General features: G+C 43.0%; 2 protein-coding genes across 4 annotated transcripts; one reads left to right on the plus strand and one right to left on the minus strand.

The window, feature by feature from the left end:
* LOC118231602 (RNA-binding protein 25-like) lies at positions 1–7,320 on the plus strand. Of its 3 annotated transcripts, XM_035425573.1 has the most exons (4): positions 1–1,120; positions 1,638–1,883; positions 2,993–4,956; positions 5,698–7,320. In XM_035425573.1, exons 3-4 carry the CDS (start codon positions 4,137–4,139, stop codon positions 6,720–6,722), a joined length of 1,845 nt encoding a protein of 614 aa, XP_035281464.1. In that variant the 5' UTR covers positions 1–1,120; positions 1,638–1,883; positions 2,993–4,136; the 3' UTR covers positions 6,723–7,320. The 3 variants fall into 3 exon arrangements, with proteins under 3 accessions (XP_035281464.1, XP_035281463.1, XP_035281465.1); XM_035425572.1 differs by lacking the exons at positions 1–1,120; positions 1,638–1,883 and having other exon boundaries at positions 2,226–4,956; XM_035425574.1 differs by lacking the exons at positions 1–1,120; positions 1,638–1,883 and having other exon boundaries at positions 2,226–4,956; positions 5,983–7,315.
* A 69-nt stretch (positions 7,321–7,389) lies between these two features.
* f13a1b (coagulation factor XIII, A1 polypeptide b) lies at positions 7,390–21,583 on the minus strand. The gene is made up of 15 exons (XM_035425571.1): positions 21,479–21,583; positions 18,483–18,673; positions 17,312–17,500; positions 16,515–16,763; positions 15,993–16,111; positions 14,748–14,855; positions 14,361–14,535; positions 13,576–13,714; positions 12,155–12,258; positions 11,882–11,970; positions 11,509–11,662; positions 10,581–10,856; positions 10,155–10,315; positions 9,665–9,801; positions 7,390–8,566 (listed from the first exon to the last, which is right to left on the minus strand). The coding sequence occupies exons 2-15, from the start codon at positions 18,631–18,633 to the stop codon at positions 8,425–8,427; spliced, it is 2,193 nt and encodes a 730-aa protein (XP_035281462.1). The 5' UTR covers positions 18,634–18,673; positions 21,479–21,583; the 3' UTR covers positions 7,390–8,424.
* Positions 21,584–25,867: the final 4,284 nt, after the last annotated feature.

Consider the following 25,867-nt stretch of genomic DNA (forward strand, 5'->3'; position numbering starts at 1 on the left):
GTTTGTGAGGACTGACTTCGACAAATAACACCACAACTATTTTTATGGGTGTGGCTTGTTGTTCAGGCGAATGTTTTCAGTTCTAGGTGTAGTACAGGTTTTGCGAGAAACAACAAATTTCACAAGAGAAAGTGAAAGGAAGCCATCTTACTCTTTCTGTGAGACATCTGAGGATCAGTCGGGATGGCAGGTTGGATAGGCCGTCTGCCATTTCGAAAAGCTGACAGAGCCCAAATGTCGGAAAATCAGGAAAGAGGGTGTGGGGCAGATAGGGCTGATCTCAGGCTGGTGCTCCTCGGGGGTAGGAATTCTGGAAAGAGCTCTGCAGGAAACACCATCCTGAGGAGAAGGCTGTTTGAAATCAACAAAGTGAAAAGCAGATGTACAGTTGGGACCAGGAAGGTTGCAGGTAAGGAAGTCACTGTGGTTGACACTCCAGGCTGGGACTATTTCATGGATGCCATCCCAAAGGAGATCAAAGATGAGACAGAGCGCAGCGTGTCCTTGTGCTCCCCAGGGCCCCACGCCTTCCTCCTGACCATCCCTGTGGGTTCAGACGTAATGCTGACGAGACTGGATGAGCACATGCGTCTGCTCGGGGAGATGGTTTGGGGATACACACTGGTGCTGTTCACCTGCGGGGACAGGCTGGCTGGCTCTACAATAGAGGAGTACATTTTCAGCATAGGTGGTGGTTTGCAGAGGCTGTTCGGAAAATGTGAGAACAGGTACCACGTACTCAATAACTTAAGCATGGGAGAAGAAACTCAGGTTACAGAGCTCCTGGAACAGGTAAGAAAAATGAGCTCGAACTGTTCTCGATTCTACAGATGTGGGATATACTGGCAGTTTGAACCAGACATCCAGCAAAAGCATGCACGAGAACCAAGGCAGCAAGGAACTGAGAGAAACAAGAGAGAGGAACAGAATTGGAGTTGCAGAAACCAAGGAGGGAAGCAGAATCGTATTGAGGTTGGCCAGAGAGAGGAACAGAGCCGGAACAAGAGAGACCAGAGAGGAGAACAGAACCAGAGTGAGAGAGACCAGGTACAGAATACCAGCAACTGTGGAAAAGTGCCTAAGAGCAAAGGAACAACAGAAACCAGCCCTCCTCCTATCTGTGAGTGCCAAATTCTTATTTACACTTGATATAATAGTTCATAGCCATGAAATCACAAGTTCGATATGAATGCATACATAAAGGCAGTGCATCAGACCTGCATCCACCCCGTTGGCATGGATGGGCCAAGATCTTCAGTTCTTCATGCTTCTTCATCCAGTCCATACATAAGAAGCATGAAGAACTGAAGATCCATTGTTTGCCTAACTCTAGACTTTAAGGCGGCCAGGTTACTCAGTATTTGAAGTAGCTCCACCATGAAATATTTTACTGTGTAATTACCGGAACAGTGTGGTTAGCTTGTTCTTTATTGATGTGAGTCTTACTACATTTTCGGAGACACTGACTTCTCCATACATTCATAAAGCACTTTTTAACTCAACTCCCAATCATTCATCCATGCTATTGAAAATGGGCATTAAATAAATAGTGACTATATTTTTTATGTATGCTTCTGTTATTACCTTTTCTACCCTTCCTACCCTGGACCCTGCACTTCTTCCTCCTGGTCCACCAGTGAACAGGTTAAGTGCAACGCTCACAGAGACTCTGCAAACAATGTCCACGAGGGAGGACGAGAGGAGGGCAGGGATGAGGGGAGCACAGGCAGAAAGAGAGGAACCAAAAGGACAAATGGAGAGTGCGGAGAGGGAGAAGGAGGCACACCTAATGCCCCCTCACATGCCCAACAAGCTTACTTCGAGCGCACCAGCGAGGCACACACAGGTGCTGCAGCAGCTGGGAGAGATGGCAGTGCAGCTCGGTGAGGTCACAGAGACACTCAGACTGATGTATGAGGAGCAGGCCAGGGAGGAGGCAGAGAGACACAGAGACGCCGCGCTGCAGCTCAATGCTTTAAGAACGCAGTCTGCTGCAGCTGCACAGGAGCACACCGCAGCTCTGACAGAGAGAAACCAGGAGAGAGACAAACTGCAGGCCGAGATAGAGAGACTGAGAGAGAGCACCGAGGAGAAGGACAGAGAGATGGAGAGACTGAGAGAGAGCACCGAGGAGAAGGACAGAGAGATGGAGAGACTGAGAGAGAGCACCGAGGAGAAGGACAGAGAGATGGAGAGACTGAGAGAGAGCACCGAGGAGAAGGACAGAGAGATGGAAAGACTGAGAGAGAGCACCGAGGAGAAGGACAGAGAGATGGAGAGACTGAGAGAGAGCTGTGTGCAGAAAGATGCAGAAATACAGAGGCTTAAGGAGGAAGTAGTGGAGGTGAGACGGCGGTTTGAGGAAACTTCCAGAGAGGTGGAGAAGAACAAACGAGTCCTTCAGCAGCTCCAGGCGCTGGTGGCTCTGGTAAACGAACCTGCTGAGAGAGATTGAAACCAGGCAGGATTGTGGGTGGGGAAGCTCCTTCATGCAAAAAAGGATAATAGCATTTCTACTCACAATAAATGGACATATACTGGCATTCTTATACATGGGCATAACTTTATTGTAACTACATAATATAATTTGAAATATGCAAACAAATGATTTTAATATGTCAGTTGCTATAGAGAAGTATTCACATTACCGTCTGCTCATAGGACTGTGAACTTCCTCACAAAATCTCATACTGGCATTACAGTACATTGTTTAATGCGATGGCATACTATGCACTATCCATACTGTACACATTGAATCATCTGAATGCAACCTACTGAACCTACTAGTTGGTTAGTAGATATGTACTGTGCAGTTTGACTGGGGCGATTTTTTATGATTGGGCCCTATTAAATATAATGACATTACTGTATCAGGATATTTGCTGTATCCCTGTTAAACTGGTTGATAGATGAGATAATTTGTGCTACCACTTGATTGACTTGGAAGGAAATCCAATCACTGCTCAAATAACAAAATGTATGTCATCCTAAGGACCTTGTTCTAAACAATGAACTCCTGCATACGCTCTATGGTTTGAAGTGGAGACATGCCAGATTGAGCTGAAAATCCAGTCAGAGATCGAATATGTCAGTTTGAATAGATATGGAGCCATTCTCGATATATGGACAACAGAACCCTCAGGATGTAAGTATTGGATATACTGCAAGTGAATACAATGTAAATTGGCCTACATTACGTATGGACATAGAAAATCATATTCTGAATTATTTACTTGGCACTGAATTATTTACTCAGGCACTGTCCTGAAAGGGGAACAATTTTATTTTTTTTGCAAGCTGCAAGTCTGCTGCAGATTTCAGCACAGAAATTTTTGTTTCCATGACAGCCCCTGTACCTCAACCGCTCGTGCTATGCAGTTGCTTGAACACAGAAATTTCCTGTCCAGTTTTTATGCAATCAACCACCCGTAGATTAAATGTGATTTTGTCTTCACTATGGGACACTGTAGGCAGGACACAGACTACATTCTTCCCCATACCCTGTCTACCCCAACTTGATCATCCCCATGCAACGACTCTTTCTCTCCCCCGACCTAAACTCTTTCTTGGGCTGAGCCTTGCTGATCACCTCCTAAGTAAGCATAAGAGAATCAGAAGTCAGATTCATTCAAATAAGCCTTAAAATAGGCCTACCCTGTCATGAATCATTATAGTAGCCAATGTATTGTATTCAAAAAAGAAAAGTAAGGAATGTTAGGCTGGATGTTTGGATAGAATCATTATCTGTCTAGAGGCCATTATTCATGCAGTTCCAAATTAGGTATTTGGCTTCCGGCACACCCCTAATAGACACAGGCCACAGAGAGCTAAAACAACAAAAATGGTGTCACTGTCCAAAAACATACACACTGCACTGTAAGTACAGAAACAACAAAGTATATTCTACTGATATGACGATGCAGTAGGAACTGAAGCATTTCTGTGGTCAAACGTGTCATCATATCCTCCTGCCATGCTGAAATTTGAACCAGCTCAATCAACCAACATTTAACCAACTTGACAATGGAAAGTGAAAAAAGCTGTCTTCCTCTTTCTGGGAGTAAGCTGAGAATCAGTCAGTAGGAAGGGCAGGTTCAGTGAGAAGTCTGCCGTTGTGGAACACTGGCACTGTTCAAATGTCGGAAACTCGGGAGAAAGGGTGTGGGGCAGGTAGGGCTGATCTCAGGCTGGTGCTTCTTGGGGGAAGGAATTCTGGAAAGAGCTCTGCAGGAAACACCATCCTGAGGAGAAGCCTGTTTGAAATCGACAAAATGAATAGCGGATGTAGGGTGGGGCAGGAGAAGGTTGCAGGCAAGAAAGTCACTGTGGTTGACACTCCAGGCTGGGACTATTTCACGGCCGCCATCCCACAGGAGATCAAACAGGAGATGGAGCGCAGCGTGTCCTTGTGCTCCCCAGGGCCCCACGCCTTCCTCCTGACCATCCCTGTGGGTTCAGACGTAATACTGCCAAGACTGAAAGAGCATATGCATCTACTCGGGGACATTGTTTGGAGATACACACTGGTGCTGTTCACCTGTGGGGACAGGCTGGCTGGCTCTACATTAAAGGAGTACATTGAAAGCAAAGGTGGAGTTTTGCAGAGGCTGCTCGAAAAATGTGAGAACAGGTACCACGTACTCAATAATTTAAACATGGGAGATGAAACTCAGGTCACAGAGCTCTTGAAAAAGGTAGAGCATATGAGGTCAAATCATTATGAATGCTACATACGTGAGAAATGGCGGCATGTTGAACCAGACGTCCAGCCAGAGCAGGAACTTCAACTGAGTCAGCAATGGACTGAGCCAGATGAGAGAGAGGAACAGAACTGGTGCAACAGAGACCAGGGACAGGAACAGATCCAGAGTGACAGAGACCAGGTACAGAATACCACCAACGGCGGGAAAGCGCCCAGGAGCAAAGGAACAACAGAAATTAGTCCACCTCCTACCTGTGAGTGCCAAAGTCTTATTTTTGCTTCATACAATAGTATAATATATACTTTTTTGCTTTAAAATTTGCTTGAAATAATATATATTTTCACTTTAATTTTACTTTGCTAATGTTTTGCCAGTAAAGTAACAGTAATCCAGATTGAATTACAATGCAAACACAAAAACAAAGATTTGAATTTGAAATGCAGCAATTCCCTTAAGTGCCATAGCATAGTCACGAAAGGCAGAGCAAGAGAGTGAAGTGCTGTGGTTTATACATGGTATATTATTCAATTAATTAAGGTAAGAACTTTATTTTTATTATTTCATAAAAATGGCTTTTATGGCTTGTTATTGATTCTATTTAATAGCTAAATTAAATGCATTAATATACTACTATCAATGTACTACTGGTGCGAGTAGTTAGCAGAAGTAAACTGTTATTTAACTGGGCTGATAGGTGGCTCGTTCTGCCAAAGGCACTGTTCCAGCATCATAACCTTGACTGTGTTCTCCTAAATTGATAGTGGAGATTGCAGCATTGAGCAAAGCTGGCGATAAAAAAAAATCCACAGTGGGAGAAAGAAGGAAAAAAACATTAAACTTCGATAGAAAATACATTGAAATTAAACAGGAAAATGAAGTGGCACTGCATCAGTCTGCACGGACCCCGTTGTCACGGATGGGTCAGGCAGGGCCACGGACACCCGACTGTATTAATATTTCTGGGTACGCTGCTGGTCTGCACGTCTGGTTACAGGGGGAGAAGGAAAGAATTCATTGGCTACTGATCTGAACAGTGTCAGCGTGATCAGCTTGTTCCTTATTGATGTGAGTCTTACTACATTTTCTGAGATGACCTCTCCATACGTTCATAAACCATTTTTAAATTCAACCCCCAATCACCCAGACATGCTTTGCAGCATGAGCCAACTGTTATTGAATGTAGGCTTTAAATTAATTGTAACTGTAATGTATGCTTCTGTTATTACCTATTTTACCTCTCCTACCCTGAACCCCACACTTCTTTCTCCTGGTCCCCCAGTGAACAGGTCAAGGGAGACGCTCGCAGAGGAGGGGGGGCCGAGGGAGAGTCAGCAAGAGGAGGGGGACATCTCTGGCCCCTCTCTGGAGGCGGGGGCATTGCAGGCGGAGTGGGACGTGGAGCAGGGCAGACCTTTGAAGGAGAGGGAGGATGAGAGGAAGGCAGGGATGAGGGGAGCACAGGCTGAAAGAGAGGAACCTAGAGGACGAGTGGAGAGGGAGAAGGAGGCACACCTAATGCCCCCTCAGGTGCCAAACGTGTGTACTTCGAGCACATCCGCGAGGTATACACAGGTGCTGCAGCAGCTGGGAGAGATGGCAGTGCAGCTCGGTGAGGTCACAGAGACGCTCAGACTGATGTATGAGGAGCAGGCCAGGGAGGAGGCAGAGAGACACAGAGACGCCGCGCCGCAGATCAACGCTTATAGAGTGCAGTCTGCTGCAGCTGCAGCTGCACAGGAGCTCACCGCAGCTCTGACAGAGAGAGACCAGGAGAGAGACAAACTGCAGGCAGAGATAGTGAGACTGAGAGAGAGCACCGAGGAGAAGGACAGAGAGATGGAGAGACTGAGAGAGAGCTGTGTGCAGAAAGATGCAGAAATAGAGAGGCTTAAGGAGGAAGTAGCAGAGGTGAGACGGCGGTTTGAGGAAACTTCCAGAGAGGTGGAGAAGAACAAACGAGTCCTTCAGCAGCTCCAGGCGCTGGTGGCTCTGGTAAACGCACCTGCTGAGAGAGAGTGAAACCAGGCAGGATTGTGGGTGGGGAAGCTCCTTCAAGCAAAAAAATATAATAGCATTTCTACTCACAGTATATGGAGATACGGTATATTGGCATTCTTAACTTTTAACAGGCCTTCCTGAAAATATTTTCAGCCTTTTCCCGATACAGTTTACTGTTCCAATGTTATCAAGACATAATACTGGTGTGTTTGTGAAATAATAAATTGTAATTAATTTGTAATTTGTAATAAATTGTAATTCACAGCATTGATTTTACTTTGTTACTAATCTGTTATACATCTGTTATTACAAATAAAGGCCCTTTTAAACTTATTATTCCTACATTTTCTTAGGTAGTCCTTTAATCCTGCATTCTTCTGAAAAGTACTTCAGAATCAAAAGCAAAAGAAAAACAAACTACATGAATTAATACGTTAATTAATTCTTAATTAATCCCAAGATTGCCTAATATAAATACACTGTAAATGTAAACCTGCAGCCTTCCTTGAGATGTTCTGTGCAAAAAACTGGAATCATATTTGTTGCTGTGTGATTGTGGGCCTCTTATTAATACTTAATAAAATGTAATTATTAAATAAATAGCATAAACGATACACAACAGCAGCCTCTTTTTTGTCATTTTATTGTCTGTTAACATCAGTCTGAAATAAATGAAGCAACATCAGTGTGGTTTCAACAGCATATTTAATGGAGAGAGAAAGGGAAATGTAAAATGAAAATAAATGCATTGATGAATATTAAGTGAATACACAGTACAGTCAACTCCAGTTGAATGGCTTGGGCAAAATTTTATTCACGTCTCAAAAGATAATTGGTTGGTTTTGGGTGGAACATGGTTATATCATAAGCTTTCACTCACACATGGATTTCATATGTGTAGGTTTGGAGTGGAGACAGGGAGACAAGCCACCCCCAGTATTTTCACTCGAATGGGTCCCTCGATTTGGTCCCTAGCTATAGCATGCTTGAGAGACTTTACACTTGACTACAGGAGATGAGCTGGTCGAGCAGTGTCTCTCCTCAAGAGTTGAAATGAACCCACACCAATGGACTTGCTTGCCTTTAAATATGAAAGCTGGGCTAATATGGTTAGTATGTTAATACAGCCATTTCACATCTCCAACAGTTATGCTCTCTAATCAACATTAGCTGCTTCTGCTTACTTAAAACGGCATGTGAATGGAATGCTTAAACTGCATTATGATGACCTTATATTGTGATCTAAATATATGCAGTGCTGTCAGCTGGAATAAAGTAACATTGAGCTCTGGAAGGCATAACCTTAAATACAAGTTAAATATACTGAGCGATACCAGTGTAGGTATTGTTGTAGAGAATGGAGCTCCACAGCCGCTGGTTTCACTGCTATGGACATGCTCGATGACATCAGAGCAAAACGTACACCCCATTTGTCTGTTGTGGTAGCCACCAAAACCCACTTTGAAAAACCTTCTTTGTTCTGTTGGAGAGCTCCCACTCGTTCTTTTGGTCATCTAAGGGTGCATAACTGCTCTCCAGTATCTTCAACAGTGGAAAGAGCCCATGTACTGTGACTACTCTAGCAATAAAAGGACAGAAGACGAAAGACAGGATGGGGAGGAAGAGAGGTAATATAAAATGCTGGCCTGCTCATAGTGAGCGTGACCCTAACCTCTCACCCTCTTCAGAGATAAGAGGCGTGGGCAGGCAGAGCGCCGCCGCTTTAAGGCTTGACGTTGAGCAGCACCTGGCTGTACACCTGCCTCAGGGCGACGCAGTCCAGGGTAACCATCAGCTTGGTGGGCCCGGGCCGCCGCGGAGTGAAGGAGTCTGGCCATGTCACGGAGGAGTTCGGGGAGATCAGGCTGGTGGCGAAAACACGGAGGTGTCATTACTACGCACCACAGGCAGAGGGCAGCGCTAATGACTGAGGGCGGGGCACACAGAGTCAGTGCTGCAAGCTGCAAAGGAGGGGTCAGCAGTCATAGCTAGGAATGAAAGAGGACTCACTACCACAGACTGCAGATAGGGGGCAGCACTGCTCGATTCAATTAAAGCGAAGGCATTGTTTTTTATTATGATGCAAATGAACAAAATGCATATCAGCTCCTTTAGCTGCATGAAAGATGAGAGTGAGGTGTCCAAACCTGTGTAAAGTGGCGCATGTATTCAGAAATAGAAATATTTACAAAATATATATTTTAGATTATTAAATGTGCATATTCAGAAGCCTTCACGTCAGAATGCAAATTATTATTGATCTTCACATGTGCTTACCAATCAACTGTTAGCTGAAACTTTACAGTTTCAAGTTTCTTTCTTACCATAGGGTCACACTGCCACTCACAAAAAACACACGTCGCATTTTCGCTTGCGTAACCTCCGAAAAACTGAGAACTTTTTTTGCATAAATGTCACTTCAACTGAAATACTCCTGGTGCTTATATACCAAGACAAAGACAACTGATTTGAAGACAAGAGGCAGGGCTTGTGCTTTCTAGCTTTGTGTATATCTGACTGGCCCAATGGCTATGTCTTCTCTTGGCTGGCATAATAGAGGGCCAAGGGTGCCAAAGAACTGCAGCTCCCAGTATTAAGCTAGGGTTAGGGTTAGGGTTAGCCACGCTAACTGCGAAAGTAGCTAAGTCCACTGATTATTTATTTGTTTTGTGCTGCTTGGCTCAAATGTTTCCTGAGGATCTCATGCCTTGCACTGCATAATGAAAATAGACTGTATCTTTGTTTAATCTAAAACTGCTTACAAGTCTTTTTTCCCCCATTTATATTTCTGCCTTTTGTAACATTTCTTTAAAAAAAAGCTAAGTCTCCGCCATTTTGATTGCTGTCCCACTAGTAACCTAAAATGGAGGCGTAACAAAACTCCTTTGTGATTACGCCTGCATGTTGAAAGAGATCTGTTACCTGCTTGAGCCTGAGTTCATTAACTGATGCCCTCTGTTTACCTGAAGTGTTTGATTTTGGGAGACATGAGCCCCGGCCCGTCCATGCGGAGGTACACGTTATCCAGGCTGAACTGAAACGGGTTGGTAAACTCCACAGAAACCAGCGTCTCCTCGCTAACTCGCGGCTCGCCCATCACCTGCGGAAGGATAGAGGAACTCGGGTCAGCTGACTTGAAAAAGCGCTTGTTGCTGACGCTTGCCGACACATGCAAAAAAACAAAACAAAAAAAAAGAAGACCCTAAAAGCAAGCCGCAATGCACAAACTCTTCACTACTTTTTAACATGGAAATAAATACATAAAAATGGTCTATAGTTCATACTGGATGCATGTACCAAGTCATTTCATTTATCTATTGGTAAATGAATGGAATTTGAAAACACGTGATTAGTTTCTTCCGTGATCTTTTTCATAAGCTTATCCACAAAGTGCAGATCTGGCCCTTTGCTGTTGCGCTTTTTGAATTTGCTTTCCGCGAGCGGCTTTCGGACCTTTATGAAGAGCTTGGGCACGTGCAGGGTGATGACTCGCATGGCGGAGACGATCTGGTCTCCCTCCTCTACGCGGCCAGTGACGATGAAGTGGAGGTTGCACTGCTCCACCAGCTTGCTCATGTAGTCTTTGGAGCGCACATCCACTGTGACCCGCTCAGCTGGAACACAGTATAATAATAATAATAATAATAATAATAATAATAATAATAATAATAATAATAATTATAATAATAATTGCCCTGTGATATTGACGGCCTGTCAAGGATATATTCCTGTCTCTCGCTCAATGCAGGCTGGGATAGGCTCCAGCACGCCCCCCAGCGACCCTTTTCAGGATAAGTGGGTATAGATAATGGATGTATGGATGGATGTATGGATGTATGGATGGATAATAATAATTTTATGAATTAGGTCCCAACTCACTCTGCAAAGGGTCCAAGGTGACCTTCAGGGTCTTGTACTTGATCTCATCGCTGGTGACACCGGTGTAGTAGACCACGTAGCCGTTGATGAAGGCGTTGATACTGCGGTGGTCCCTGCTGTGGTTCTTGAACTCCAGGGTCAGCTGGAAGTCGTCTCCCACGCTCACTTCCTGCACCAGAATGTCCACTTGCACGTCCGTCTCGGGGTAGTCCACCTTCTGCCGTCCCAATCCGTACTCCTCCGCCTTCTTCGAGACGGTGCGCTCCTCCTCGGTGCCTGCGCAATTTCAGACTCAATCAGATTTAGCGGTATTGGGGCCAAACCAGTCATGTTCACTCCTTTCTGGGCCTCAACCAATCAGATTTACCCTGTAAGAGTATCGACCAATTTGATTTACAATGTGGCTGCCAGCAAACTTCACCTACATGCAATTCTGAGCAATCGGATTTACCAGTGTTGGGTCCTGTCCAATCAGATTTACCTGAAGAGTTTGGCAAATCTGATTTGCCGAGTTAAATCAATCAGATTTACCTGAGTGTCATATTACATCTTTCATTATGAGATTTTTTATGGGCAGTTATCTATGAAGTTACGAATCTTGACAGCTTTACCCTTAACAGATTTACAGTTTAAAGGCTTTACAATGTACTGTAAGAATCTGTTTTTTCTGAATGCCTTATTTTATTGAGCATGATTATATAAAATATGCTTCAGACACTGGTTTAGCATCATTTACCCATCAGTTCCTGCTACAAGCTGTGCTGTGAAGACCAATTGTGCTTGCACTGAATTTCAAGTCAAGAGTGTGTCCTCAATATTTAACTTCCTGTAAAATATTTATCTTTTGTGATATTTAATTATTTATTGAACTAAAGTTATATATACTGGGTTACATTTAAGTGTGGGTTATATGCCCCCCCAACCTCACCTTCAGGGAACTTGTACTGGCTTGTGATGTCAAAGGGATGCTCTCCACCAATCGTTTTGGTCAGTACCATGCGACCCACATGGGAGGTGTTCACTTTAACAGCCTGCATGTTCCCACTCTTGTCCCGTTTGTAAAAAATGACATCGCTGTTCACCTGGGGTGGACAGACACATACCACAAGCATAAATATAATCATATAAAAATGTAATTAAAGAAGAAGACAATCGTTAAATATATCACGATATGCCTAAATATATCATGTATATGTATGTATTTATAAGGGTTGCTTCATGTAGATTTCTAACGTTCTGGACTCGTAGTAGTGAAAAGACGAGCACAACTACTGAGCTGAGACAAGGCTGAAGCTCTCTACCTCAGCGAATATAAACGGCGCATCGAAGGGGAAGCAAATCTGCCCATGTTTGATGGCTCGGACAGAGGCAGGACCACATCGGTACAGTCCTGGGGGAAAACAATTTAAAAAAATTATAAACAGACATAGCGAGAGATATTTATAATCTTTATGACAACAATAACAATAATAATAATAATAATAATAATAATAATAATAATAATAATAATAATAATAATAATAATAATAAAAAAAGAAGAAGAAGAGGAAGTGAGTTGGGCAGGTGACTCTCACCATCGCTAGTTTCCTGGGGGGTTGCGTCTACAGCCTGCCACCCTCCAAAGCCTGGAGGAAGGTCAGGCCTGGTCATGTAGCATTCGTTCCAGCAGTGATAGTTCCTGCAGTGAAAACCACACCCATGCCTCAATGTATGCTGACATCATAGTGAAACTAGCAACAGAAAACTGAGGCTGCACATGAACCACATCAGTGGAGTCACTGCACATTGTCAATGACTGACTGTGACATCACTGAAAACCAATCAAATAGCTTTGCCTTCCATAGCACAACTGGAGTCTCACATTGCACATGCACATTCCTTGTCCTTTCATGTTTTTATGGTTACACATTAGCCTATTGACAGGAAGGACAGGAGAACAAGTTAAAAATACAGCTGACTATTACACTTCAAAAGTGGTGGTTTTGTGTCAAAGCTGACCTTTACAGGTCAACTCAGTACAGTTTTGATATATGATTTCAGGCTGCAGATCAGTCAGAAAATCTTTGAAACTGTAGAAAGCAACCAGGACAACAGCACTGACCTACGATCAGGTTCCTCTTCCATATCCTAACTGTTTCCAATGCGAGCCAATAGGCAAAACTGATCCCAGGTCAGTACTCCCAATGTGAAATGTTTTATGAACGTTGGCCCTGCTCTCATCCTCTTTGTGTCAATGGGATGATGTGTGACCCTAGAAATGTGGAAGGCAAGCAACCAGGCTGCGGGGACCGCTACATCCTTTTTATGGGGTGGCGCAGAGGCACTTTTGAGCAGAGGCTCGGAACTGTACCCCTAAACATGACTGCACATTTACGTAACATGATTACCCTAGAGCAGAGACCCTAATTTATGAGAGCTATCTCCCTCTCAGAGGATTCTCTGGCAGCCGTTCTCTTGAGGTATTGGACCAGATGACTGAAGTCATTCTCTTTGGATAGCAAGAGTCATCCCCCGCTTATCCAGATGCTAATCCGGAACAGATGGAAATATGCATTTCCTCTGAAACCCGTAATTCTTGTCCTTGACCCTGGACTACCACAGGGCATTCTTTGTCCCAGCTCAACACAAAGAGTACTATTTCAGCAAGCCGTAAATTTGATACTGGTCTGGACAGAAGGTCTCATAGTTATGTAAGCCATTTGTGAAATATAGGTTTTTTTTAATTTGATGTGATTTTTTAAATTTTTTTAACATGCACTAGGTAAACAATTTAGTGACACAAATGGTGTTTCAGGTACCAAACATCACACTAATTTATTCTTGGGCTATAACTTGACCAACTGTGTTATTTCTATCTTTCCCATGTAATTTTTCATGCGAGTAATTTGTGTAGTGCACCAGTTTAATTTATTCATCTACTTTGGCTAGAACCCATAGTCATAAGTAATTTTGATTGATCACAATCTTGCATGACATCAGCGATGGAAGGCCTTACCAAATGGAATCCTTGGTGCGAGCTCTGTCCACTCTCCCGTCCTCGTCCACGATGATGTCAGTTTTTAAGTTGCCATCGTTGTCATGGGCGGAGTAGAAGTTGGTGACCACCCTGGCTGGGATCCCTAAACATCGCAGGACTACGACAGAGGACAGGACGCCAGTCAACCAGGATACTAAAACATAACATAACTCAAAGAGTTAAACAGGCCTTGAGCTCCTAGCTTCATAGGACCCTTTGTGAGAGAGATTTCTTTATCGCTTTGCGTTGGCCAGGGTGTAAATTAGATTTTTTCCTCTTTGTTTGAATAATAGAATGTTTTCATTTCTGAATCTGGAGCTTTCTTCTTTGATGGAGGATGGACAGATAAAGCATATCAGTTTTTTTGCACTGGCTTTTGGTAATCTGGAAAAAGTTAACATTTTTCTATTGAACAAAAATTTCCCGCACTAGGAGTTTTGTTTTACCTCATGTGCTTGCTATGTGGGAATTCAGACCTGGTGTTTGCTCTCTCTGTAAAAAGTGCTATACAAACAAATTAATTGAATTGAATTGAATTGAATTGAATTGAATTGAACATGGATATATGAGGGACAGAAAGGAGTGAGACCTGGTGTTTGCTCTCTCTGTAAAAAGTGCTATACAAACAAATGAATTGAATTGAATTGAATTGAACATGGATATATGAGGAAGGAGTGAGAATGGCTAGCCTTCTGGGCAAAGCCGGTCACTTGTTTTTTTGCCAAATAGTGAGGCGTTTGAAAGGTGTGTGTGCTCGCGCTCACATGTGTTGAACACCGCTGCGTAGACCCAGCACTGCGCATAGCAGACGGGCCGCTTGCTGGTGGCGTAGGTGAGCAAGATTTCCACGCTGCTCGTCCAGGACGTGGGCGCGACGCCGTAGGTGTAGTCCCCGCTCCAGTTCCCTACCAGCACTCCGTCGTCGTCGCGGGAGTTTATCTGGCTCCACAGGAAGCAGCAAACACGAGAGAAAGAGACAGGCACAGACAGGTTACCGTAATTCGTCTAGACGAGGAAGAGTCTTGGTGAATGTAGGAGGTGATTAGTCGGCAAAAGTGTAATACGTTTAAGGGGTTTGGCTATGATTAGTCTGGAGGACGCGCTCATCACATGTCTACAGTATTAGCTGTGATTGGTTTAGAGATACTTACCGCAGCAGAAGCCTTGCGGGCTACTTTGATTGGATCTCCCCTGTTGGTGATAGGCATCTGAGCTTGGTCCATCACATACAGACAGGCATCGAGAACTCCATACTCAAACTGCATCAGAAAGAAGGGAAGGGAAGATTTTTCTGGAATCTCTGACTCTCCAAGACCGATATCAGATACATTGACTTTAATTGACCATGCACAGTTGGGCAGTACACACGTAGTACAAGTTGAGTTGAGCTTTCATTTCGATGCGCACGTATCCATGATTTATGGAATTCACAGTTCCATTCAGTGCAGTTTATTGCATGACACAAACACGTCACAAATGTGGCTTTCTTAACCCACTGTTGGCATAGCGCCAAATAAAAACGCTAATTGGAACTAATAAATATTTTCTTCCATCTACCAGAACAAAAGTCAGTGTATAAAGATATAATGGCACAATTTTTTGGATTCTTTATTCATTTGAAATGTATTTTTTTTTCTTTATTAATTCTAAATTGAGAGAAGAATATAATATGCCTGAGCTAGTAAGGCAGATACTGCTCATTTAGATGTTTGGAAACTGAACTAGTGAAGCTCTTAATACTTTTAAAGCCCTGTGGACCAACAACATAATGACCTGGAATACAGTTTGGTGTCTGACCAAATCAAGGGCATGTGAAAATAGGGGCAGTTAATATTTATGAATAATTACATCAATTTAATAACCGCAAATATATTGAGTCATTTTTCAACCAGCAGACAAAATCTTCTGTAGTGTATACTTTTTACATGAAAGCAAAAGTTCATGAGAGGATGTGTCAGCTCTCCAGAAAAAAAACCTCTTCTTTGACTCAGAAGATGAAGTAAACTGATTGCAGTGTGCTTCTTATGCATTACATTTACTCATTGTTTTATGGTTTTATCTGTATGCTCCATTAATCTCAGTCAAAACATTTATATGTGGCTTAGATTTTATGACAGTGCTGTAAAAGTAAAATTTGCCTCTTTGTTGCTAAGAGAAAATCAAGGGGGCAGTCGAAAGTAAACAAGTTACAGGTCCAACAGTTCCTGTACTCTACAAACAAATCACAGGCAATAAGCAAAATGTGAGTATCTGGTCATCACAAGCCAATCAATTGATTGTTGATTTTATATTTGTATTTGTACACAGAAACTTGTTTTTCATTGTTATGTATGCAGTCCCTGAGGATGCCATGTTGAATCATAGCTGTCGGGAGTTTTCAGGGCAGTGTCAATCACCTGTCCAAAATTCCATGGCCTTGCAGAAACATCACCGGCCTCCCCATGGTAAACGACCCCTGACTCTTCTAGGATGTACTCTTTTCTCTCTGTCTCATCCTTCAGGAACACAGCATCATCTGAGGAGAACAGCCAGGCAAGGCAATGGGTGTGGCAGCATGCAACCTGCAGTATATGTTGTTTGGAGCTGTGAACTCACATGCTTGAGCAAGGATACAGTGGCAGTGCCCTAGCAGGAATTTGAACCTGCAACCTCTTGAATTACAGGTCAAATCTCTTAACCACTGCACTACATTATACAACACAGTACCCCATACCACAGGCGGCAGCTTTTTACAACAGTAGTCATTTTTGACAGAAATTGCAGTGGCCAATGGGGGTGTGGCCATGAAGGCTCAGCCAGCATTAAGGATGCAGAAAAGGGAGGCACATGATGGAGCTAAAGCAGGGACTTGTGAGTAAAGTCAAAAATCAAATTATTTGTGAATGACGTTCTAGGTTATTCGGGCACGTTATAAAGACCTGACGCCCAGGGGTTGAACAGGACATAGACGTCGTGCTTGACTTCTCTCCGGGTCCGGCGGATTCCGTAAGGGGTCAGGACCGCCACGTAGGTGCGGAACTTTCCCACAATGCTGTCTGGCGCTGCAGTGATTCCCACCGTGACCATGTTGTCAATGCTATCCAGGACACGCCCCCTCCAGAGCCCCATCCTATCAGGATCTGGGAAGACGGGGATGTAGGTGCCCTTGCTCGTCTGTGGGCTGGAGCCTGGGGGGGGAGCACATATGCAGCAGTGTGATTGAAAAATATGCTGCAGTGTGATTGGTCAAGATTTTAATGATGATTACAGCTGATACAATCAGTCCTTTTAACATAGGCTAATGCATGATGTGAGTTTTACATAGATTATACAGTTATCCTTTCACTGTTGTTTCTAAGGCTATGTTCAGACTGCACCGAAAAGTTTTCAATAATGTATGACTGAATTTTAATGTTTTTGAACTGTGTGAGCATAAGAAAACACCCATGGACTTCAGTTCCGATTTGTGCTCATCTGGAGCAACTTGCATGCAATTCCTGTGTGGATGCTTAAAACGAAATTCTTTGGCAATGCATGCGCTTAGTATGACAGTGTGTGCTAATGTTGTTGCTACTCTGCACAGGTAGTACTGGTGGGCTGCATTCAAAAATTAATTGAACAGTCATACACACACAAACAGATATGCCGCAGCCAGTCTAGCTGTTTTTCAAATCATGCAAATTTGACCACCTGACACAGCTTAGTGGATGATGTCATAATTAAGGGACGGACTCACCGATGACAAACTCCAGCAGGAACTGGTCCTTGGAGGGGTCGTAGGCTCGGTTAAAGGTGACCCTGATCTGGAACTCCTGGGCCCGGCGCACGATGAGCAGGGGGCTGGAGTACAGGGAGGTGCGGTGCTCCCTCTTGTTGATTTCATTCGGTTGGGCGAGCATGTTCACGTCCCAGATGTCCAGGAATTCTGACAAACGCCAAACCAGAGGGATGTCACACCACCTCGTTGAGAATTCAACATTATTTGGGGTCAAATGGGGCTTTTACAGTATGCCTGTCTTGCAATATGCCAGTAAACATATTCGTGGTCGGTGGTGATAGAACATGTCTGGAAACAAGCTCAGCTTCAGTGCTTCGCCCTGGTTTTCTACATAAGAGTTGATATATTTATCATGTTTGCCTGTTTGTGGTGGAGCTCCTCTGAAAAAGAGACCTTGGTCGCAGAGGAACCTCTCTGCACAAATAAAGGTTAAATTAAATATATATATATACACACACACACACACACACACAAATATATACTGTAACTTGACTCTAACCTAAATATCACACTGTACAAATGAGTAATGCGAAATAATAAACACTGATAACATATCTGAGCTCATTTCTACAACAGAATAGCTAAAGAATAGAGAAAGAAAAGCTGTTGTGTTTTGATAAAAAAATGAAGCTGTTAGTGGTTATTTCAGAATGTCAGTAGTCTCGTATTGGATTCATTTACGGGAAAGGAATAAAAAATATGCGCACACACACACGCACATTGTCGCTGGAGCGGTATGTTCACTAATCTGAGGAAAGCATGGTTCACCACAGTGACTGTGTGAATCCACAGTTACCCCTTATCAGCGGCACACAAGGTGTATGGTCCAGGCTTCTTTCCAAAAATGTGACATTGCTGAATATTTTTAGATCACTTCCTAAAACAGACACGCACACACACACCCACACATACTTTAATACAGCACACACCCCCCCCACGCCCCACACACACACATACTTTTATACAGCACAACACCCCAACCACCCCCACCCCCCACCCTCCAAACACACACACACACACACAAACACACACATACTGTAAACCCTTTCAGAAATTTGCACGTACATACAAACACAAAGATACACACATACGCACTTACGCTGCATATAAACAGACGGGCGTTGCTCACCTGCCAGTGGGGGCGGGCCACGGGGCATTAGCCCAAAAGGCTCAAACTCGGGGGAGTCCTCCCCCTCAGCGTTGGAGGCAGCCACCGGGACATTGCTGCGACCGCGAAAGGACACCTTCTTTTTGGGAGTTTCAGGCTCTGACTGTGACATGGTTCTGGCTGGCTCGTACGTCCTCTCTCACCTTTGAAACCTGGTAAAAGGAGGAGATGCTGCTTATATTGCATGCTGAAAGACACTGGGATTCAATGAATTTTCATCCTTAATTTTCACTATTAATGAAAAGCAGGAATTGCAACAAAAAAAAAAGATCTTTCAACTCCTCTACATGATTAAATGAGGTACTCATTTTTTAACATGTATTTAATCCAAAGCAAAAAGGAAAAAAAAAACTAAGTTTAAAAAATAAAAAATACAACTTCAAAAAGAACAAAACGAACAAAACAGCAGAAAGACATGCATGCCTCACCAGAAAGACATTTTTAACTTGACAGCTCTACAAGAGGCACAGCTGTGGGCAACCTTCCCAGTAACGCACGTAAACAAATTAATTTGATGAACACAGAAACAAAAAAAAAGGCATGATGAAGGAAATTATCTGCAGATGTCGGAGGCTGGAACTCAATCATAAATTAGTTCCAGCTAAATTTGTGTTGGTGCTGTTGGTGACTGTGACTTAGCTCCCTTTTTACATGCATCCCTTTTACATTTACAGGTATCCTTTGACAGTCATTGACAGTTCCTTCATGCCCCACGAGTTGGCAACAAGGCACTACGGGCATCCAGCCAAGTAGTGGTTGCATCTGAACAGAACCTATGGTCAGTGGGATAGGTTGGTTTTGTGGTTGTTTCTGTATGATCAGTAAATGAATTGTGTATAATTATATTATCACAGATTACATTATATAATATAATCTGGCCAGAAAAAAAGGTGCTAAAAATGTTCTTATTTAAGTTATGAGGGTTAGCCTTTCAAAGGCTGTTTGGTGGCTTCTGTCCAAGCATACACTACATAAACTCAAGATCAACATTATATAACACCAAGGTGGAGACATTTTTGATATACAATAATTTGTTTCATAAACCGAAGGTAGGTGTGGTATGGCTGAGCTCATGACATGGGCTGCCCAAACCATTAACATAATAGTTACATAATTGATGTTTCCAATTACAGCATGCGAATATTGACTGAAAATGGAAAGTTGGATGTGTGGCGGCCATCATAGTCTGCACAGCGAAGGCTCTGTTTCCCACTAAACCCGCCCACCATGCAGACATTTTCTGGGTATTTTTGGCACTGATTGCACAAGGGGGAAACTGCATTGCCTGTTACTGGCTGTTTTAAAGGGGTGGGGACCCAAGATGCAGTGGGCAGAGGGTGGGACTCACCACATTAAAACACCTTCCTAGGTTAGCATGCAGGATCAGATTTTTTGCTTTGCTGAATTTAACTCTGCACTTTTGTTTTATGTGTGCTTTATTTAAACCGCAACTTTATGAACACTTAGAGGCTGACAAATGATCAACAGAGTAAAAGAAGTTGGGTTGCGTCATAGGAAGGGTAGAGGAATTGTACCCTTGAGAAAAGTACTACATATTTCTTCCATTGAATATCCAGCTAAGCAAATACCCCCTATGAGAAATGTAAAGTATGAGAGTCTGTTCAGATATGTTAAACTGTTAAACAATAAAAGGCATTTAGCTATGATATTCTGCAAGAAAATTGTTTTCAATGTATGTTTCATGGACATTAAACAACCAATCAGCAAACACTTCATCAGCCATAATATATGGAAAAAATCTATATATTTAAGTTCTGTAGCTTATTCAAGCGCACATGAAGCCTGGAACAAATTATTTGAATCATTAACTGTATAAACCCTTAAAATAATGCTTTACCAACATATTTCTAACACTAGCAGGTGGCCACACATTCTCTTGCTGTTTTTGGAATGAGCTGATTTACCACATGTATCACACATAACGACTATCACACATGCACCTCGTCCCTGATCCCAAGGAGTCACCCTTGAGAGGATGTAACGACTGCAGTCGGGGCGCTACAGTCATTTACTGAGGACAAGGACAAGATTCAATCAACACTTTTCATTTACTGGGACTTACAAATGCATCCATGCATTACTTTTATTCTTCTCAATTTGGCGACTTAATTTTGGTGAATGCTGCACTAAATTGTGTTCATTTAGAAAATATGTAGCGCTTGCAGAAAATTGTGAGCCAACTGACTGAATCCAGACTTAACACTCAGAATGCACACAGAAACACTTAGCAAATGCAATAAATTAATAAATAAAGAATGAAGATCAATCAATCCAGAAGTGAACATGCTCGCGTTGCTTTTTCAGAACAAAACATTTTAAAAGACATTACATTTAGAACTAGTAACTGAATACATTGCATAGGTAAACAGACTGGAGTAGGAGACAGGATACACAGTTCAGAGTGATACCAGGCTCTTCCTAAACTCCTCCTGTACAAGGTAATATCATGATCAGTGATATCATTAACATTAAATGACAGACACACTCACTGCATATGACCCAGTTTCAATCGTGTGCGAACAATAGAAATCCCAGTGTCTGGGTAGTGCTGTAATCTATTCAGAGTGAAATAATGCACTTAGCATTCCAGAGGAATTGCAAGCACTCCTGCAACGCTCCTCTGGAACACATTTAAAAGAGCGTTTTTTTTTTTTTTCCAGATATGCTCATACAGCTGCCACATTCCATCTGGAATAACGGCGGAGGATGGGGAAAGGGAGAGGGGGAGGGGGGTGGGGTGGGGTGGGGTGGGGTGAGGTGGGTGTGAGGGTGGGGTTGAGCAGTGGACCAGAGTCTCAGTTAAAGAGGTGAACGTAAAAAGAGCAGAATGCTGGAACGCGCGGCGCTCACCCAGGCTCCTGACCCCCGGTGAGAGGCGTCACGCTGCGCGGAGACGGCTGCGGATAGAGAGAGACGCTCTCCCCTCCCCGGCCTACCTGTGCTGGAGAAAGCTGCGCTCCTGAGTCAGGGCCTCCGAGGGGATCAGACGGTCTGAGGTGCAGAAGCTCTGGCCGAGACCGCTTCTGCTCCTACTTATACCGGAGGGGGGGGCGGGCCTTCTGGAGTAGGGGCGTGTGCCTCGCCAGAAGAGTTAGTGCTGACTGGTGCTGGTGGCCTGGCGGTTTGGGGAGGTGGGGGGGGGGGGGGGTGGGGAGGGGTTCTGTCTTGGGGGGAGGTGGGGCAGGACACATTATTAACTGGATAAGGAATCTGCCACCTCTCGTCTGGGGCGGGGGGCAGACGAAACAGACGAGCATGCAACAGCTGCAGTGAAATCCGCCCCTCAGTTTCGGGCGAGAAGGGGGTCACTGTGCAGCTAACACAAAGCCTGTAGTGTTGCACATCTGTCCGGCGTGCCCACAAGTTGCATTAGTGGGATTTCAAAATTATATTTAGGTGGAAAGCTACATATATAGGTTTAAAACTGTGGTATTTATTTTCATTTATTCCACAGATTTGCTGTGATACTCTCTTGCAGAGAGTGCAAGCCATTTCAAAGTTGAGCTTTTTGAACTGATCTGTTCTTTAAACATGATTTTTCTCTTTATTCGAAATTGGTAAACAGTATCAGTAGACAGCTAATTGTAACTTGAGCTTAGGGCTGTGGTTTCATTTATATCGTGATCGGTTTGCATGCCTCCATTGATTATTTGTGGATTTTTGAAACTTTTTGCCCATACCTGGGACATGTTCACGATGTAGAATATTAGATCAGTTTAACAGATTGAGTGAATTCACCGGGCTGCCACACCTTAACTATGAAGTTTATGCATTAGACAATTACAGGGCAATTTACATAAGAAGTGTTGCCTTAAAGATTGAATTAATTTTTCTGAATGCTGGCCTTGCAACTCCAAGGTTGAAGGTTCGATTCCCGGGTGGGGCAGTGCTGCAAAACCCTTGAGCAAGGTACTAAACCAGAAATGTTTCAGTAACAGCTGCATAAATTGGTTATATGTAAAAGATTATAAAATCTGTCAAAGTCACTGACTGAGAGAAAAGATCAAAAGCTCAGAAGCTTCCAGAATACAGCGGTGAACCCTTTAAATTACATTTAAGCAGATGCTCTTAATCAGAGCAACTTACTCAAATTACATAGAGCTGGATATTTTACAGAAGCAATTCAGGTTAACTTAAGGCAAGCTCAAAAGTATAACAGCAGCAACTTAACTGAGAACCAAACCCACACTTTCGGAGGTACAAACTCACTTCTCTAGCAATTTTATTTCGCTTTTATTTAACCTGAGTCGTTGCACTTTTGCAGGTGAGCCCTGGAGCCTTCATGTCTTCGATCTCCAGGAGGAAACCATTTTAGGAAACTATCATGCTACGGTGCCACCTGAGCCAATATTCAGCCTTAGTATGCACAAAATGCCTTCTATTCTCCTCTTTACAGACACTACGCATTTTGAATTGTAGAAGTACACTTAATGAATCTGTTAACAGATTGACTTTTCAAATCGACACCCAAACTGAAAAAAAAACTGAATAAATAAATAAATAAGTTAAAATGTCTTGAATTTCTCAAGTACATGCTGCTTGTCATCTACGGCACCACAAAAACCACTGAAATGTATCCAGCAGTGCAGTCGTGCAATAATTTATCATTGGGTTTTTTTTTTTTTTGGACAAACCTGCGCTCTTGGTGGGGAAAGGGTGAGTCATGGACATTGAGCTAATAGCTAATGTTCATGAAAACATTGAGTCCTTTGAGTTGAGCACTAACTGGCTGACAGACTGCCGTGTCCATGGGCCTTTATCCACATTGCCAAGCTGAACTATACGAGTCCATCTGGATCCATAAACGTCCCATAATATCCACTCAGACGACGACATCATCTTTTTTTCTGTTGGTTTCCTCGCTCTCCTCAATAAGTTAACCTGTTTTATTTCATCGGACGTTTTGGGGGGTGTCTTGACGGGTGTAGTTAAAGCAACATAAAATGGTGTCTTTATACTTTTCTGGTGAGCAATCTGAAGAACTGAAAAACAGGAGTGGCTGTTTGGTATGATGGATTGGGAACCGGGGCTGTATATTTGCAGATGTAAGATTTATTCAAAGCTGCGGTGAAGAGAGGGGGAGAGAGAGACAGAAAGTGATAGAGAAAAGGTGAAAGAGAGAGAGAGAGAGACAGGGGAGAGAGAGAGAGAGAGACGGGGGGGGGGGGGGGGGGGGTAGGAGTAGAGAAATGACCAGCATGGATCAATATTCACATACTGTTTGTCTGGGTCAAGAAAACTTGACAGACCATGTTGTCAGAGAGAGGATTACAGAGAGATCTTGGCAGTTACCGTAGGTGTTGAACCTTGCCAGCTCTGTAATGAGGTGAAACATAGATATTTGAGTCAGACTGTTTACCAGCTCCTTCTTATGGACAAAACTGGAGTAACAGGCACTATGCCACACAAGCGCTTTCTCTTCTGCACCACCAGGGGGAGTCACACTCAAAAAACGTATTTCTTAAATTAGTGTCCCCCATGTATTTACCAGAAAACGTGTACTGGTGCAATGAACACACACACACACACACACACATCACCCACATGCATGCATGCCCACACACACACAGATTTTCAGTAAGGGAGAGCTTGCGCAAATAAAAATAATTGCAGCAGAGATATGGTACGTATCTCATCCTGTGGAGTGCCCATGTCAGTTTGTGGCATGTGTTTGGATTGTATGAATAAGCATTACTGTAAGTGCATGAGTCCTCAGTATTTCAAACAGGAAGCTAGTAGAAAAAACATGGGCTTACGAGAATTTGGAGGAGACAGATAAGACACTACCACACCAAATACAGTGTACGCACATTTTACTGCACAACTGTAATCTGTGGAGCCTTGATGAGGGGAATAAATGCAAAATGTCTTATCAAAGACATGTTTTTCTAGAGTTCATAGAGGAAGAGTGCTGGCCTGGGGAGAGATAGAGAAACAGAGAAATATAACGCGGAAAACAATGGTGTCAGAAGTGTGTCCGTGCAGGGGGGGGGGGGGGGGGGGGCGGGTGGGTAGAAATTGTGAGAATTTGAGGTGTGAATGTATGAGTGTGTGAGAGTGGGGGTGTATGTGTGTGTGTCAAAAGGGGTGGCCTGGGAAACCACATGCTGGCAATGCTCATGCTCATCATATTCTGAATATTAAAAATAGGTTAATACACATCCAGGCCCAATGTTAGACATCTCGGCAGGCCATACCAGAATGCCATGCTGTCTTGTAGCTTGGTTTAATTCTTGCCTGATCGAGTGTCTCCACATAGAGGCTCACAGACATTCTCATAATGGCCAAAGCTGTCCCTCCCAAAAAGATATCACTTTACAATAAGGTCACATGAATTGGCATTAACTAATGCAGTTATTAATGTGAATGAATGATGCACAAATACATTAATTAAGCATCCAGTTAGTAGTTTACAACTACATGAACTAATCCATTGGTTACATGATTATTTATACATTATCAAAACACAGGATAAACTTATAATTAGCAAATACGTGCTGTGTTTTGATTTTTGAATTTCAATCTTGGCACATCCTTGGGACAATTTTGGGACAAACACTTTGGTATCTTCTTTCATTCATTTCATGTGTGACTGTAACCTGTCCATGTCTGCAATATTTGTTTTTATTTTTTATTTTATGAGGTAGTTGAACCTGATCTTCAGATTAGGCGTGAATATTTGTTGTAACTTCAATTTCTTTAAGGGGGTCAATTTTGGCTGGACCTGTCAATTTTGAGATATTATGATATTTAGCTCCTACAATGACTGTTCTTTCATAAAATATCTCAAACAATGATCAGAAACAACTTTTAATTAATTAATTTAAATATTTTTATATCAGTAACATCGTATATACCAAGCAAATAATTAGCAGTAATGTAAAAATATACATCTTGTATGATCAAATGTAAAAATTATAAATGATACATGAAATATTTAAAAAATATTACTGATGTGCCCCTCAGATGAACCTGTTATTCTATTTCCTTGATGGTTACATGGCTAAAATAACCATCACTCAGCTGAGGGTCAGTACTAGCTGATTCAGAAATACTTTTAAAATTGTTAAGGGATTGCCAGAGTGTTGCTAATGTTTCACAAAGTAAAACAGGGAGGATTTTTCAAGCTCAAACAGAGTGCATTGACCACAGCATTTTCTGTTTCCTGTCTGACAGACTGTTTCTCTCTCTCTCTCTCTCTCTCTCTCTCTATCGTCTCTCTCTGTCTTCTCTCTCTCTCTCTCTCTGTCTTCTCTCTCTCTCTCTCTCTCTCTCTGTCTTATCTCTCTCTCTCTCTCTCTCTCTCTCTCTCTCTCTCTCTCTCT

The sequence above is a fragment of the Anguilla anguilla genome, chromosome 7 (genome assembly GCF_013347855.1).
Source record: "Anguilla anguilla isolate fAngAng1 chromosome 7, fAngAng1.pri, whole genome shotgun sequence".
In the NCBI taxonomy this organism is placed as follows: domain Eukaryota; kingdom Metazoa; phylum Chordata; class Actinopteri; order Anguilliformes; family Anguillidae; genus Anguilla; species Anguilla anguilla.

Bases quoted from the DNA above. Each gene is read 5' to 3' on its own strand.
- LOC118231602 (XM_035425573.1), top strand. From the start codon at position 4,137: ATGTCGGAAACTCGGGAGAAAGGGTGTGGGGCAGGTAGGGCTGATCTC. The intron at 4,957-5,697 runs GTGAGTGCCAAA...GTCTGGTTACAG, and splicing joins AATTAGTCCACCTCCTACCT to GGGGAGAAGGAAAGAATTCA.
- f13a1b (XM_035425571.1), bottom strand. From the start codon at position 18,633: ATGTCACAGTCAGAGCCTGAAACTCCCAAAAAGAAGGTGTCCTTTCGC. The intron at 11,971-12,154 runs GTGAGAGTCACC...GTTTTCCCCCAG, and splicing joins CCCCCAGGAAACTAGCGATG to GACTGTACCGATGTGGTCCT. The intron at 11,663-11,881 runs GTAGAGAGCTTC...TGTCCACCCCAG, and splicing joins CGCCGTTTATATTCGCTGAG to GTGAACAGCGATGTCATTTT.